Source organism: Ursus maritimus, unplaced genomic scaffold, assembly GCF_017311325.1.
Source record: "Ursus maritimus isolate PB19 unplaced genomic scaffold, ASM1731132v1 scaffold_2, whole genome shotgun sequence".
NCBI lineage: Eukaryota > Metazoa > Chordata > Mammalia > Carnivora > Ursidae > Ursus > Ursus maritimus.
The window spans coordinates 82,062,928-82,079,298 of NW_024424452.1; the positions used below are offsets into that span (position 1 = coordinate 82,062,928).

A 16,371-nucleotide genomic window follows, 5' to 3' on the forward strand; every position below is an offset into this window, starting at 1 on the left:
TGAAGTGTGGGGCCGGGTGAGACAGATCGTCCGTGAGGAAAGTAGAGCCGGGGAAGAGAAGAGGGCCGAGGATGGAACTCTGCAGCACACCAAGGCCTGCTATGAGAAGCAGAGAGGAAAACGAAGGAACTGTTACCAGAGAAGTGCAGAGGTTAAAGTATTTCAAGAAGGAAGGAGTGGCCAGCTGTGTTGGATGTTGCTAAGAGGTTGACCGTGGTAAGAACAGAGGCTTTGAGATACGTCCGTGATCAGTGACCTTGACAGCAGCAGCCTGACTGAAAGTAAGTTGAGGAGAAGATGGGCAAGAGAGAAGTAGAGTCAGGGATTAGAGGCCCCTTGCAAGAAGTTACACTGTAAACAGGAGCAGAGAAATTGGGTGCTCTCTGATGGGGCAGTGGAGGGATTTTCAAAGATGAGAGTGCTGTGAAGCCTCATTTTTGTAATGATGGGAGAGGGAGAGAAATCAAAACAGTGGAGAGAGGAGTAAATTACAAAAGGAGATTTCTTGAGGGAGTGAGAGATAGTAGGAATCTAGAGCAAGAAAGGAGGGTAGAGTTTCTCCTGTGATAGGAGCAGTGTCGACGCTTCTGTTGCAGCAGGAAGAAAGGCTAAGTAGGTGGGTCTACAAACAGATCGTTAGATGGAATTGGTCTGGGAAGGTGAGGAAGTCCTCACGAGATTTCACCTATTTTTCTCTGGGAAGTGCGCAGTGCTACTGTAAGAGGATGGAGTACTGGGATTTTTAAGAAAAGGAATGAAATGGTTGTCTCCAGAGAGAAAGAGTATAATGACTTGATGGGGTAAAAGTGAAGTACTACTAATTGCTGTATGAGGTTGCTCGTTCTCATTTTATCAGTTGGTACAATTGTGTGATTTCTCCAGCAATATTTGATTATTATGTGCCCAGTGATCAGATGGTTAGATTTAAACAGGGCTAGGGTTATATCAGGAGAGAGGGACAGTGAGAGTCAGGTATTTGGAAGGGAATGGATGTAGTGCTGGACTGTGTGGTATTGGCTAAATACGAAGAAGGGAGAGGGAGGGTACGGGGTGGGGAGGCAGCGGCAATGCTAGATAGTGTTAAGAAGTGCTATGGTTTTGCTGAAACCAATAGTTACTGAATGAAAGTATAGTCAAGCATATTCAGTGGAAGTGACAGGAATGTGGGAGATAAAGATTTCAGAAGTGATTCAACTCTAGGATTAGGCTCAGGTGGCTGGAGTGGAGCTGAAGGTCCTTGGCACTGAGTAAGGAAACTGAGAAGCGGGTGGTGGTATGTATGTTCCTGTGTTTGTCTTTCCAGGTAGCGTCGTGGACAAAGTATTGGGCAGCTTTGTGTGGGACACAGCTTTTTTACTATGCTGCCAAGTCTCTAAAAGCTACAGAAAGAAAGCATGTGAGTATTCCTCCTCTGACTCCTAGCAGAGTTTCAGTTGCCTCTTCACGGTTGTAAAGAAAGTGGTCCTAATGGAGTGCAGCAATTTGGATTTTTTCCATATTCTAATGCGAAGTTCTTACATCTATTCCTTGTGTGAGTGTTGTGGTAGAATTATTTTTATTTAGTAAGAGCATTCCAGGGAAGGCCTTGGAATAACTTCCATATTTAGAGGTTCTTTTTTTGAATGCTATTTTTCCATCAAAAGGTCAAAAGTGCACATGAACGCTATATATCTTGGCATCAAAACCTTCCCAAGCCTGGCTTTCTTGTTCAGAAAATAGTTGAAAATTATTGCTTTGGAGCCTCAGTTCATAATCTGTAAAATGTGAAAAATTGGGACCATCATCGAAAGTTCTGTCCACCTCAGTCTCGGACGGAGTGGTTTTCCTCAACAGTGACGAGGAATAATAGTTACTATGCTCACTGTAGTCCACTTTGTTGTGTTGCATGTTATTAGAAGAAGCCTCTCGGTGCACTTTTCTCCAAATGTGGAGGCTTCCTACAAATCTTCTGCATGCTGTTTTGTTTTTATATGCTAGTGATACAGTTTTTGAAAGGAAAAAATTTTCCGTGTTGCATTAATAAAATCCCCTTGAGAAGAATTTTATTTCTAAGTCATGTATTTGCAGTGAAATTAAGTGGTTTACCATACTGAGGAAAGGTAATCCACTAAAAAATGGAGTCCTTTTACTATGTATAAATTATCCAGTGACATTGCATAATTCAGAGAAGCTCTTCTTTATTCTTACAGTTGTAGTTCTTTATAATCAAACCAGAGGTATAGAAGAGTACATTTGTGGTTTAAGTGAGTGTCATAAGTGCCATAAGATAGTATCACCTTCCTTCCTTCCTCACCATACCCACACCTGTCAGTGTCCTGAGTTTCACATTTAATCATTGTTCTTCTTCAGAGTTTACCATATATGTTTCCTTAAACAACACATTGCTTCATTTTTGAACTGTACCTGAATGGAATCATACAAATTCTCAAGTTCTGGCTTTGTTTTGTTTTGTTTTGTTTTTTGAAAGGGAGAGGGCCCGGGGGAGGGGCAGAGGAAGAGAGAGAATCTTAAACAGGCTCCACACCCAGTGCAGAGCCCAACAGTGGGACTCGATCCCACGACCCTGCGATCATGATCTGAGCTGAAATCAAGAGTCAGACACTTAACCAGCTGAGCCACCCAAGCATCCCTGAAGTTCTGGCTTTTTTGCCCACTATTATTTTACAATTGTTTAGGTACAGTCCTCACATTGAGGTAAAGGACTGTTTTTTGTATTCTGGTCAAAGTGACTAATACACACCCAGCAGAGTTATACAGACTCGTTCCACCCAAACATTTTGCAAAGTAATTGCCTCTGATTACATGCTGTCCTCAAAGGGAGGAACAAAAGGTTGCTATAGCTAACTTAAATCCTTTGTTTTCAGATGTAGTTAACTCTTCACAAAGCCACTTTGAGATGCTTGGCTCAATTTCACTTAGTTGACGATTATGAAGAAGTAGCTATTCAAAATTAAATGTTTTTTTATTATTTTTCCCTTAACTTTAATTGGAAAGAAGCCAAATGAAATTAGAGCATACTGGGTTGTGAGGAAATCAAATTGAGTGCCAAGGAAATGGACTATATTCCTAATCTTCTTAAACTGTTCAGGTTAAAGAAGAAATTACAAGAACACAGAGGGTAGAGAGACAGGCTCATGTTTATATTGTAGAATCAGTTTTAGATGAGATGTAGCTTAGAAGTAAAAGCAATGAAGGAAAAACTTTTAAAAATCATTTTTAAATAAAATTAAAATACAAATTGGAAGAAAATAATGGCTATAGATAAGCAACAGATAAAGGAGTAAAATGTATTATATAAACAGAGCACCACCTATGTGGTGTTCTTGCCAAGAGTTTAACCTGACTCTAATCGTGAAGAAACAATCAAATCCAGACTTCGGGACATTCTATAAGACAACTGGCTTGGATTCTTAAGACCAAAATTTGGTAGATGGAGGGGGTGGGGGGAACAGGAGGACTGTTACAGATTAAAAGAGACTGAAGAGTCTGAGAGGTAAATGCAATATGTGTTCTTTGGTTGAATCCTGGAGGTAATTTCTTTTTCTTTTTTTTTTTAAACTACAAAGGTCATAATTGGGACAGTCGAAAAAATTTTAATATGGACTCCATAAAAAATGATGTGTCTGTTAAATTTCTGAAGATACTTCTGTTGTGGTTACACAGAAATATATTCTTAGGCTACACATGCTGAAATATTTAGGACTCAGTTTTACGATGTCTGCAGTTCTAAAAGATCAAGAAAATGCACAAAATGTAGACTCATGGCTACCAATGCGGCGTTCTTGCAGCTTTGTAGTTTCAACCTTTCAAAATTAAAAGCTGAAGGGGAAAAAAATGACTAATGAAAATATACCTGTTCGTTTATGTCTATAAATGCAGGAGAAGGAAATCTGGAAGCCTACAAACCTATAAGTTTTACTACTCTATACATTTTTTTTTGCCCAAGAGGAACAGAATAGGCTTGGCAGGGTAGAATAGTAAGTGGAGAGAGCGAAGCGGGGACTCCTGTTATGTCTATATTTTTGGATTTTTTTTCAAGATTTTATTTATTTATTTGAGAGAGAGAGCACAAGTGGGGATGAAGGTGGGGAAGGGCAGAGGCAGAGGGAGAGGGAGAAGCAGACTTCCTGCTGAGCAGGGAGCCCAACGCAGGGCTCGAGCATGACCTGAGCCAAAGGCAGACACTTAACTGACTGAGCCACCCAGGAGCCCCTTTTTGGATGTTTTAAAATGAAAACATTCACTGGAAAAATATTTTTTAATGGAAGTTTATTTATTGTAAAAAAAAAAAAGAAATTTTGCAGGTATGTTTGAACCCATCACTGTATTGTAGAGAGTGAATAAATACTGTTCCATTAGTTAAATTTTTAAAGACCAAGACCAAGCCTGAAAAGAAATCTGTAACAAAACTGAAGACTTGCCACAGCTCAGTGGGGATAAAACAGGACACTAGAAAAAGGGAAAGAGGAGATAAATAGAAGATGAAATATAAGTGGCTAATAAACATGAAAAGATGACCAACCTTATTAGGTATTGAAAATGCAGGTTAAAGAAGATGCCCTTTTTTGCTCTTAGGCAAAAATTTTGAAGATTGTTAATAGAGCATTGGCCATGGTGTGGGGAAACATGGACTATTATCCATGATTTGCAGAAATTTAAATTGGTATTGTTTTTGTGGTAGGCAGTCCTAGTCCATATTTAACTCAGTAATAACCAGTGATTCCTTATCTGAGAATCTGTCCTGTGGAAATTCTTGAACAAGTGCACGAAGATACCTGTAGAAGAATATTCCTGTAGTATTTATAATAGAAATCTGTAAAGACTCAAAATACTCATCAATAAGGAAGTACTGAAAACTGCAAGTGAGAGTACAGATATGCCCCCATTAGTACAATGGACCCTTGAACGGGGAGGGGGGTGGGGGAATGGGATAGGCCGGTGATGGGTAGTAAGGAGGGCACGTATTGCATGGTGCACTGGGTGTTATACACAACTAATGAAGCATCGAGCCTTACATCGGAAACCAGGGATGTACTGTATGGTGACTAACATAATATAATAAAAAATCATTATAAAAAAAAAAAATGGACCCTTGAACAACGAGGTTAGAAGCACCTACCCCACCTGCCTCCCACACCTGTGCAGTTAAAAATCTGTGTATAACTTTTAACTCCCCAAAAACTTAACTACCAATAGCCTTTTGATCAAAAGGTTTACCAATGACATAAACAGTTGGTTGACATATTTTGTATATTATATGTATTATATGACATATTCTCACAATAAAGTAAGCTAGAAAAAATGTTAAGAAAATCATAAGAAAAAAATACACTTACTGTAATGTATCCAGAAAAATCCACATTTTTAAATAGACCTACATAGTTCAAACCCATGTTGTTCAAGGGTCAGCTGTATATGAAAACCAACAGCACCAAAAAACCCTTTGGTGTAAATGCATAGAGAAAGGGCAGACCTTTGTTTCCATGTGTTTTCTGCGTGGATAACCAGTTTTCCTGGCATCATTTAGCAAACAGTTCATTCTTCCTTCATCAGTCTGCGGAATCCACTCTTGTCATATGAATTTACATCTCTACGCCCAGATTGCTCTCTTGACTTCCGTTGCCCTGTCTGTCCCTGTCCTGTGGCCCATGGTCTCAATTACTGTAGCTTTATGAGTCTTGATGTGTGTCAGGGCGGGTCCTGACTACGTGTTCTCAAGAGCGTACTGGCTATTTCTGCTCCTTTGCTCTTGTATATAAATTTTAGAATCAGCTTCTCAAGTTCCGTAAAACCCTACTGAAATTTTTATTGAAATGACACTGAATCTATATAAATGAACTTAGGGAGAATTGACATATTTACAAAGCAAACAAACCTTTTTCTTCATCTCATGGTATTTCTTCATTGATTTATGTCTTCTTGGATACCTTGAATCGGTTCTACTTCTGTGTATCTTTTGTTGCATGTATTGCTAGGTACGTCTCTTACAAATGACTTTTACATTTCTCGTGTATAGAATTACAATTGATTTTTATACTGATCTTTACCAAGTGTCCTTGCTCATGATTCTTATTACTTTGGTAGATTTTAGTGGATTTTCTTTGTCGATATTATCATCTGTGAGTAATGGCAGTTTTATTTCTTCCTTACTCTTACTAGGTCTTCAAATTCTGTGTTGAATGGAAGTAGCAATGATGGGCATCCTTGTCTTGATACTGATTTTGAAATGTTTTTATAGCATTTTACCCTTGAGTGTGTGTGTTGCAGGGTTTTGATTTGGGGATTTTTATTTTATTTTATTTTATTTGGTCTTTCCTGCTTTATTTTGGTTTGGTTTTTGTGTAGGTTTGTTTGTTTGATTGGTGGATACTCTTTATTGAATTAGAAAGTTCCCTTCTGGGGCGCCTGGGTGGCACAGCGGTTAAAGCGTCTGCCTTCGGCTCAGGGCGTGATCCCGGTGTTCCGGGATCGAGCCCCACATCAGGCTCCTCCGCTATGAGCCTGCTTCTTCCTCTCCCACTCCCCCTGCTTGTGTTCCCTCTCTCGCTGGCTGTCTCTCTCTGTCAAATAAATAAAATCTTTAAAAAAAAACCAAAAAACTAAACTGGGTTTATTCCAAGAAAGCAAGATTAGTTCAACTTTAGAACAATTATTTTTTTTTACTTTAGAAAAATTATTAAACTAAATCACCATATTAACAGATTAAAAAAGAAAAAAAATACATTCAACTCAGTTTACCCAATAAGCTTTTGCAAAAACATAATGTGTATTTGTGATAGACTAGGAATAGAAGGGAACTTTTTTTTTTTTTTAAGATTTTATTTATTTATTTGACAGAGATAGAGACAGCCAGCGAGAGAGGGAACACAAGCAGGGGGAGTGGGAGAGGAAGAAGCAGGCTCATAGCGGAGGAGCCTGATGTGGGGCTCGATCCCGGAACACCGGGATCACGCCCTGAGCCGAAGGCATACGCTTTAACCGCTGTGCCACCCAGGCGCCCCAAACCCAGTTTAGTTTTGCTTTCTTGAAATAAACCCAATTTTGCATTGCTTGATTTCTAACATTAAACCAACCTAACATTCCTCGGATAAATCCAGATTGGTCATCATATATCAGCTTTTTTTTTTTTTAATTCATTTATTTATTTTAGAGAGTGAAAGAGAGCAGGAGCAGGAGGGGCAGAGGGAGAGAAAGAATCTCAAGCAGCCTCTATGCTGAGCATGGAACCCAGCACGGGGCTCCATCTCACAACCATGAGATTACAACCTGAGCGAAAACCAAGTGTCAGACACTCAACCAACTGCACTACCCAGGCACCCCTATCGGCTTTTTCCAATATTTTACCTAATATTTTTTTCATTTATGGTCACAAATGAAATTAACCTCAATTTTCTGTTCTTTTCTAATAGCCCTTTTTTTTCCATTACATTTATTTCAAGTATAACTTTAAAAAAAATGAAGAATAGGGGCGCCTGGGTGGCACAGCGGTTAAGCGTCTGCCTTCGGCTCAGGGCGTGATCCCGGCGTTCTGGGATCGAGCCCCACATCAGGCTCTTCTGCTATGAGCCTGCTTCTTCCTCTCCCACTCCCTCTGCTTGTGTTCCCTCTCTTGCTGGCTGTCTCTGTCGAATAAATAAATAAAATCTTTAAAAAAAAAAATGAAGAATAGAAAGTAACAAGCATACTAAGAATACTTTTTTTTTTTTGAGAAATACAAGTGAGAACATATTGTTAAGAATTGTCTGGGTCGGGGCGCTTGGGTGGCACAGCGGTTAAGCGTCTGCCTTCGGCTCAGGGCGTGATCCCAGCGTTCTGGGATTGAGCCCCACATCAGGCTCCTCCGCTATGAGCCTGCTTCTTCCTCTCCGACTCCCCCTGCTTGTGTTCCCTCTCTCGCTGGCTGTCTCTATCTCTGTCGAATAAATAAATAAAATCTTTAAAAAAAAAAAAAAAAAAGAATTGTCTGGGTCACCAGGGTGGCTCAGTCAGTTGAGCATCCAGCTCTTGATTTCAGCTCAGTCTTGATCCCAGGGTCATGAGTCCAACCCCATGTTGGGCTCCATGCCCACTTTAAAAAAAAAAAAAAAAAATTTGAAAGCACTGGTGGTTTAGTAAATCATCAGGTTTCAGGTAATACCCCTATTACGTTATATACTTTAAATTTATGCTATGTTATATGTTAATTATATCTCCGTAAAGCTGGGTAAAAAAAGATAACACCTCTATTAAAATACAGGTGTGTTTCCTAATGAGGGAGGGGGTTTGGGGCAGTATAGTAAGGAACAGAAAAAAACAACAGAGATGAATTTATCAGATCCAGCAATAGATCGTGTTTTTTTGGGAATTGAGCCTCAGACAGTTAGGTTTTAATGAAGAGTTGAAGCTAGGAAGGATCTGACGAGTAGGAGACTATCTAAAGCGGGCATTCCTAAATGAAATTTCGTAGTAGGTAAAAAGCTGTGAGGCGACTCAACCAACATGAAGTCACAAATCTTATCTCTCATGGGAGAAACTGAAAATATGCTTATCCTTAATTTTCGCTTAGGATGAGCCATAAATTTTGTGTTTCCATTAATGATCTTTTTATCTCTCAGTTCAAATCAACATCAAATAAGAACGTATCTGTGGTAGGATGGATGGTGATGATGGCCGATGACCCAGAACACCCAGATCTCTTCTTGCTGACTGACTCTGAGAAAGGTGAATCATTAGAATGTGTTAGGGTTTAAGGTACTGCGTGTACATAACATTCAGTTGGTCCAAACATAGTTTAACTGGAGTACTTGACCAGGAACATGTTTATGTAGTTTTGTCACATAGTGTATAGTAATGATAACAATATTTTTGGTATCAGTATCTATTGTAAGTATATTTATTTTGCTGCATGGGCATAAACTTGAAATTAAAAGCCCAAGTAATCCTTAGGGAGCTAAGACCCAGGCAGAGAGGGAGGGAAGGAGGGAACTGGAGAAGCGGTTACTTTAAAATCTCAGGCATTTGCTATGTATTGTAGTACCGCTCCGTTTATACCCTGAAATAAATTGCTGTTCTTAAGTTCTGAATGTGGCAGAGGTTTCCTCTAAATGATTTTTATTCCTTTATTTTTAACTAAGTTAATTGGTTATTTAACTCATGTCACTTTCCAAATAAGTATAATTAATAATTAATACTTTGCTTAACAATACTGAGAGAGACTTATGAATGAAATTGTTGACTGTTGACTAGAGGAGTTTTATAAGTGGATCAGAGAAGTTGGCGGGTGGGCAGTGTAGAATCAGACCGTGTGTGCATCTCTAAGCAGAGACCACAGGCAGCCAGCAGAACACAGCCTTACGTGACTGCTGTTCTTCCTTTATGACACCTGCCAGCTGTTGACAAGCACCTCAAAGGAAGCCAGAATCTTCCACTGCAGCAACTCACCACTGAAACTCTACTTATTGACTGTACAGTTACATTTGGACCTCCATTCAGAATGTGTTTTATATCAACAGATATTCTGCTTTTAGGATATTATAGCATTTTAAGTGAAAACGTAAGCAAATATGTTGGATGTGGAAAAAAAATAATAGTAGCAAAATGTCTCATTTTGAGATGAAATAGATTGACTTAGAGTAAGAACTACCTACTCCGTATTCTGAATTCAAAGTCCCTGCCCCAACCCCCAAATCCCAAAGGCATTATTCATAAAATTATATTTTAAGGAGATCATTTTCATTTGGCTTAGTTAACAATTTTTTTTATTTTCTTTCAATTTCCTTAGTGTAGCTTGACAGAACTACTTCCAAGTAGCCAAGGTTTTGGTAACATTTGGACTGATGGTCTTTTGGAGGGGGAGGAGAAAGTAGATAAATGGCAGCTTTGGACAGCTTAATTGTAGATATGCCTTCGATTCAGATGGATCTAATGTCCACATCTGAGTTCAGCAAGTAAAACAGTATTATTTAACATTAAACATTTGGTGAAGAAACTGTTGCTTCTGAAAGTGCAAAAGTTCTCTGAGTGTTCCAGTCTCAAAGGAAAGCTCTATCATGTCTAAAAATGGTCGGGCGCTTGGGCCATTGAAGGCAGTTATAAAGAAGAGATTCTTTACATTCGTTACGAATTGGGAAGTAAAAACTTAGGACAATGATAAAAGGGAATAAAGCTCAACTTAGGGCAGCCTTTGGTACATAAGTCCTTTCTTTTTTCAGTTTATCACCTTGATACATACAATCATATAAGATATATTTATTTTGTATCAGTCTTGAATTAGTCAACATAAGCTCTAAATATGCACAACAGAGATGAATTTCTAATTTTCTAAAAGAGGAAAGTGACTCTTCAGAGTTTCCCAGAAAGCCCCCAGTAGACTCAGAAATCTGATCATTTCAGCAAACATAACTGACAACTAAAAGCATAGTTGATATTGATGTTAGCTAATTAATCCTTAATCACTTTACATACCTAATGTTTAAGTGTTAAACGTGTTAAAGTGTTTTGCCTGTAAAAACTTAATATTAACATATTCTGTACTCTAGTCCTACATACATACTTAGAGGAGCCAAACAATTCTTTTATTTAGGTATACTTTCCTCTGACAAACATTTAAGGAGACAAAAATACTTCTCTTCCAATTCAGAAACAACAAAACAGTGACTTTCTGAATAAATGATAGCATGTGAATGTAGCATAGGGAACTCTTCTTTTAATTTGTATTAGAAAATCAGGTGTTAGAGACAGAGAATTCTGAAACTGAGATTTTTAGTCACATTTTATTTTGCTCCTTGATATCTGGCTGAATTATTATATGCCAGAGTCCTTAAAATTTCATTATTTTTCCCTTGTTTTTAATAACTTTAGGAAACTCATACAAGTTTCAAGCTGGCAACAGAATGAACGCGATGCTGTGGTTTAAGCATTTGAGTGCGGCCTGCCAAAGCAACAGACAGCAGGTGAGTGGCGCCTCTCAGCGCGGGACGGCCCCTCCCTTGGGACTGTATTTAAGAGTTCCATGGGCATTAAGCAGACTAATTTTATGAATGAAGAGGGAAAATGATACTGTTTCTATTCTTTCTCCTGTTGACAGCAGTAAACAAGGTATAAAGTCCACATTTTAGTGAGGAGATAGTCAATAAAATAATGAAAAAATAAAATTTCAAATGCTGAAAACTGTATACAGAACTATATATACATATATATATGGAAAACAAAATAGAATTATGTGATACAGAGTGATGAGAGTAGACACAACTTTAAATAAAGAAGAGTGAGCAGCAGAGATGTCCCCGAAGACATTAACGTGACAAGAAGGAACAGCTGTGTGAAGATGAAGGGGATCGGAGGTCTGGTGGAGGGCACAGAAAGGTCAAAGCTCCTGAAGGTGGAAGGAGCTTCAAGTGTTCAAAAGAGGCAACGGTAGCCCGTGTCATAGAATATAGTGAGAGGCAAAGAAGGAGAGCCCAGGGGGATAAAACTTAGATGGCACTTCAATAAAATTTACTCTGATTCATCTTTATTCTGTTAATAACTTGACACGGGTTCCTGTGGTTGCAGCGAAACCCAAAACCATTTGGATTTGCTTGTTTTTATTTCACCGAAACAAAGATGGTCTAATTCAAAGGCTTTCAGCTGCAGAGGAGAAATGAAGCCATGGTGGTGTTTTCCCCAAACCCTGTTGCAGATCTAAAGTCGAGCCACGAATCGGTAGAAAAGACATAAAATAATTGCAGTTATGGAAATACGTGTAGACTTTTTGTAGGCCAGTTTTTAGTTGAATATATTTGAAGACCATTGACTTCAGGTACTGAAATTCAGAAGTGTACAGTTAAGTGTTATCCGTAGCTAACTCTGAGTGATATAATACACTATATAAGTTTATACCGCTTATTAAAGGTATTTTTCACCCTGTGTTGTCAGAACCGAAGTTGTACCCCTTTCTAGATAAAGGAAGAAACTAAATCTCAGAAGTGCTAAATGACCTATACGGGGTCAAACAAGTAAATGTCTTTATCTTTTAGGACCGTTCTTTTTAAATATTGTTAGAATAGGCTTTGTTCTCTGAGAATTTTTATTTCATATATATATATATATATATGAAAGACTAATAGCGGTATTTGGTATCATTTTTACCACCTTCCATTAAGGACGTGAAATGCCATAGAACAAAGACTGCTTTCTTGCCTTTGTCAAGTTAGGGTCTGGGACAGAATGAAAGAAACAGACCTTCTTTTGCCCAGACTACGCTTATGTGCAACTCAACTTACATTCTTGAAGTGTGCTTAAAGTATTAAGTGTCATTCTTTTAAATCGCAGATTTCGAGATGAATCTAGACAGTGTATGCATACCAACGTAAAGGTTCAATTTTCTTTTACTATGTTAAGCAGACCTTCCAGCGAAACAAGTCAACCAAATGTGTATAAGTGGGTTTTATTTGTTTGTCTCTGTACTGGGGAGAATCAGAGAGTAGCAACTGTATCAATAGAATCTGTGAAATGTGAAAATTTTTAGTAGAAGACTGATTCACTCAAGTACAGTACCTTAAATCACATTCAAGGAACTTAGGAGGAAGTGAACTTATACTTTATTTAAACATGGGTTTCTTATAACCAGACCTGAGAATTTATACTTTAAGCACTGAGTATTTGTATTATATGTGATTTATGATTCAGTTATGATTATAGTATTAAAGAATTTTTTCATTCAGAGGGTGACATGTGTAAGAGACTTCCCCCTCCCTTTTTTTTTTTTTAATATCCTAGGTTTTCAGAAAAAAAATTCCTAAAGTGATAGCTGTTAAGCTGTTTTAAAGGACAGAGAAATGACCACTGAAGTGGGACTATCTCCCCCAGCACAACTTTAGAAAACAGATAGTAAGGGTTAAGAGTGTTTTTTTGACATGGTGAAACCCTCTTTAGTCCTTGACTAGAGGACTCATCAGCTGATTTCCAAAAACAAAATATATTCATATTTCAAACAATTATTGTGGAATTTATCCTCACTACAATGTGGACTTCATTCTAATTGTTGATTTCTATAAGGAATCAAATTAAACTTGATCCAGTGATAAGCCTCAAACTATTATATAACCTGTTGATTTTTCAGAGTCACCAAGTGTCAGATCAGAATTTATCTAACGATGAGTTTTATTCTTTTATACTTTCATGATGATTTCACAAAGAAATTCTTAGTAATGTTCATTATAAAATTATCTGTGCTGGATTTAAAAATGTGCATGTAGGAATTCCTGTTAATGCAGATACTGAGAAAATTGATGATAAGTGTGTTTGTCAGAGTGTCTCCCTAACTAGAGCCACCGTCTTTTCTCGTTCATTTGCTCACTCAGCAGACATCTGCTGAGCGCCCTGTGTTAGACAAGATACCGTCTCCACCCTTTGTCCTGTTCCAGTTCAGTTTTCTGGAAAGAGAGTATTAGCTCAGTGATTTTCTCAAAAATGTCCTAGCATATTTTATTCATTATTCATAAATGATTGCAGTACCTTCTGTCAAATTCCTTTTTTAAAAAGATATCTGGGCTTAAAATGACGAAGAAAGATAAGAAATTGTACTTTGGAAAGCAGCTTTTAAATACTATCAGTTTTGTACTGCTTATATTTTTAAGGTTCCTACAAACTTGATGACTTTTGAGTAAAAGCCTAAGAGAGAAGCGAGGTGAACTCTTGCCCTAAGTAAGAGCAAGGCTGATGAAGGTGCCAGCTGTGAGCCGGTTCTGGGCCAGGAGGAGCCCAGCGGCTCCGTCTCAGCCTTTGGAGTTCTGAACCAAAAAAGCACGAATTTCAGGGAATGAAGTGAGATATTCCCAGAGAACAAATTGGAGTTACCAAACAAACTGCCATGGACCACGCTTCTTTTCTCTGAACTGACCTGCGGAAACCACTGCCTTAAAAGAATGAAAGGAAAACCAACATGAAACACCAAATAGTGTGTGTGAATCTTCCGGCGGTGCTGTGCTTGGAGTAGATCGTAGCTAATTTGCATTTCTTTTAACTTTGTACTAATTTTGGAGGGGGGAATCACCTTTTTTTAGATACACTTTAAAAAGGAAAAACATATTTCTTATGGGTTACGTGAGGGGCTGGTGTTGAGCGGAGGTGTGAGCATGTGCTGCGTGAGGACGATGCCCCCAGCAGCCGGCCCGGGGGCATCTCCGCAGCCCCCCGGCTCTCCCACGGCAGGTCTCGGATTTAGACGTGCCCACAATGGGACGTGCGGGGGTTCATGTGGGACTGGGGGTGGGGATTGTCGTGAATGAGGGGAGATTTTTTTTTTTAACACTAAACTTCGGAAACTCGGTACTGTACGGGGAACATCGTGTCCTGCAGGCGGCATGAAGGCTCGGTGTTGCCGTTCGACACTCTTTTCGGGTGGGCTCCGGAAAACATGGTTCTTTTTAACTGGGTTTGAAATTTAGCCTTCCATATGAATTCATTGTTGGACCACAGATCTGCTTAGGAAAGAACTGTAATCCCAACTTAAACTTTTCTGAGATTTTACAGTAATTATATTTTTTTCAAGTTAATTGAATTATCCCTTCTACCAGTCACTGGGGATTTTTGTCGTCAAGATGACATACTGGTATTTCCTCAGAATATTTTCTTTTACAGTGTTTAATGTATACAATGCCAGTAATTTTTTTTATTGCTCATTTTCCTTATTTTTGTTAACTAGATTCATGATCACATTTGTTTAAAAGAGCTTCCACATCTGTACGCGTGTATGTATTTTATTATAAGGCACACAGAATAATTTTAAAAAAGAAAAAGGTGAAAGATTGAGATTCTGGGAATCTTAAGTATCAAAACTTTCCTTCTTATGTAACTTTCCTTTATTACAAAACACTTTTCTGAAAACTTACTATAGGTCCCGGCCATGAAACTATGTTTTGTCAGCAGTTGACCAAGCTGTTCGTGAGAGCTCTTCCATGCCACGGTGCGTTTAATTTCCAGGATAAATGTCGAATTGCAAAAAAGAAAAAAAAAAAAGTTAAAGATGAGCTGCCTTAGAGTTTCAAAAAATGGCACTTGAACAAAGGCTATGTGTTAGATGTTAGAAACTCATGGGGCGTCCTGTATTTTATCAATGGCCCAGAGTAAGAAAGGTTTTTTGACGATCTCTTCCAATAAACTTGTAATACTTTGGGCCTCACATAGAATTTCTCACATTTGCATTCTTTAGTGAACTTCATACGTTTTTTATCATCTCGAAGCCATAAAACTTAAATATTAAATAGAAAATATCGTCCACAGAATAATTAGCTAAAAGTCTATCCAAAGGAAAGTAGAAGAGCTTTGAAAGGATGTTAAGGGTTCAAATATTTTTCTCATATAGCACAGTTAGAAATACCATTATTTCTGGTTTTGTGGAAAGTGACATGGGCTGGAGAGGGCAAAACGTTGCCTGTGCTGAGTGATTTTTCAATTAATGGTCTCCCAAGTTTAACCCACGTTGGGTACATAGACACCACCTGCATCGCCGGCAGTATTACTTCATAGACCTTGCACATCTTTCTTTTGTTTTACATTTTTTTAACTCCTTACTTTGTGTATTTCTCTTCAGAAATAAGTGTTTTTAACAGTGTGTGTGCTTTTTAAAAAATACTGTGGGTGAGAACCCTGTGGATTTTTTATTATCGTTTTGTTTGTCATAAATAAGCTAAAATAGGTACATTTTAGGTTAACCATATTTAGGGAGATTTGCAACTGGAAGTCAGAGCCTGACATCACACAGTTTTGCCAAAGAGAGAGCTAAACTGGAAGATGTGTTTGATATTTCAGCTCTAAACGTTAAGGGGTACTTGCCCAGGGAAAGAAGAGCGTTCAGATTTGGTGAATAGTCCCTATATAGAACTGTGGCCTCTCACTGAGCGAAACTCTTAACACAGCCGTGCAGTAGAAGTAGCCGTTGTTCTTCTCTCTTCAGAAGATTGGACATTGCTTTGGAGGATTATTTTAGCGTTTGAAACAAATGGAAACCAGTGAGAGAAGCGAATTGAAATAGCATAGGTGAATTTTTGATCTGTAATTCACCAAATGGTACAACAATTCAAGCAAAGAAAATAGGTCACCAAAATATTTAAATATTTAGGTAGTTTATTAGTAGGAAGATGAAAATTTTTTTTCCTCTTATTAAGCTTATGCTTAATAAGTTAGTAAATTAGTGACTCAAAGCTTGAAATCTCTATCAATATTAAGCTCATTTGTTTCTCTCCTAGCCAAGAACAACTCATTAGAAATTCCATTATATTTTAAATTTAAGCTAGTTTACGAAGAGCATAAATATTGGCATATTATACGGCCCGGTGTAGTAGTATATAATACTAGCCGAAATACAGTTTGAGACACATCTCATTTGTTTCACAGTTTATTTGAACATGG

The 16,371-nt window shown here is 38.2% G+C and overlaps 1 protein-coding gene across 3 annotated transcripts in view; it reads left to right on the top strand.

Annotated features, from left to right (window-relative positions):
- RALGPS2 (Ral GEF with PH domain and SH3 binding motif 2) overlaps positions 1–15,142 on the top strand; it is a 160,676-nt gene extending 145,534 nt beyond the window's left edge. For all 3 annotated transcript variants that reach the window (XM_040636250.1, XM_040636249.1, XM_040636251.1), the window contains 4 exons: positions 1,304–1,396; positions 8,595–8,700; positions 10,840–10,931; positions 13,599–15,142. In XM_040636250.1, coding sequence (XP_040492184.1) covers positions 1,304–1,396; positions 8,595–8,700; positions 10,840–10,931; positions 13,599–13,628 — 321 coding nt within the window. In that variant the 3' untranslated portion in view covers positions 13,629–15,142. The remainder of the gene's footprint in view (positions 1–1,303; positions 1,397–8,594; positions 8,701–10,839; positions 10,932–13,598) is intronic.
- The last annotated feature ends 1,229 nt before the right edge of the window (positions 15,143–16,371 follow it).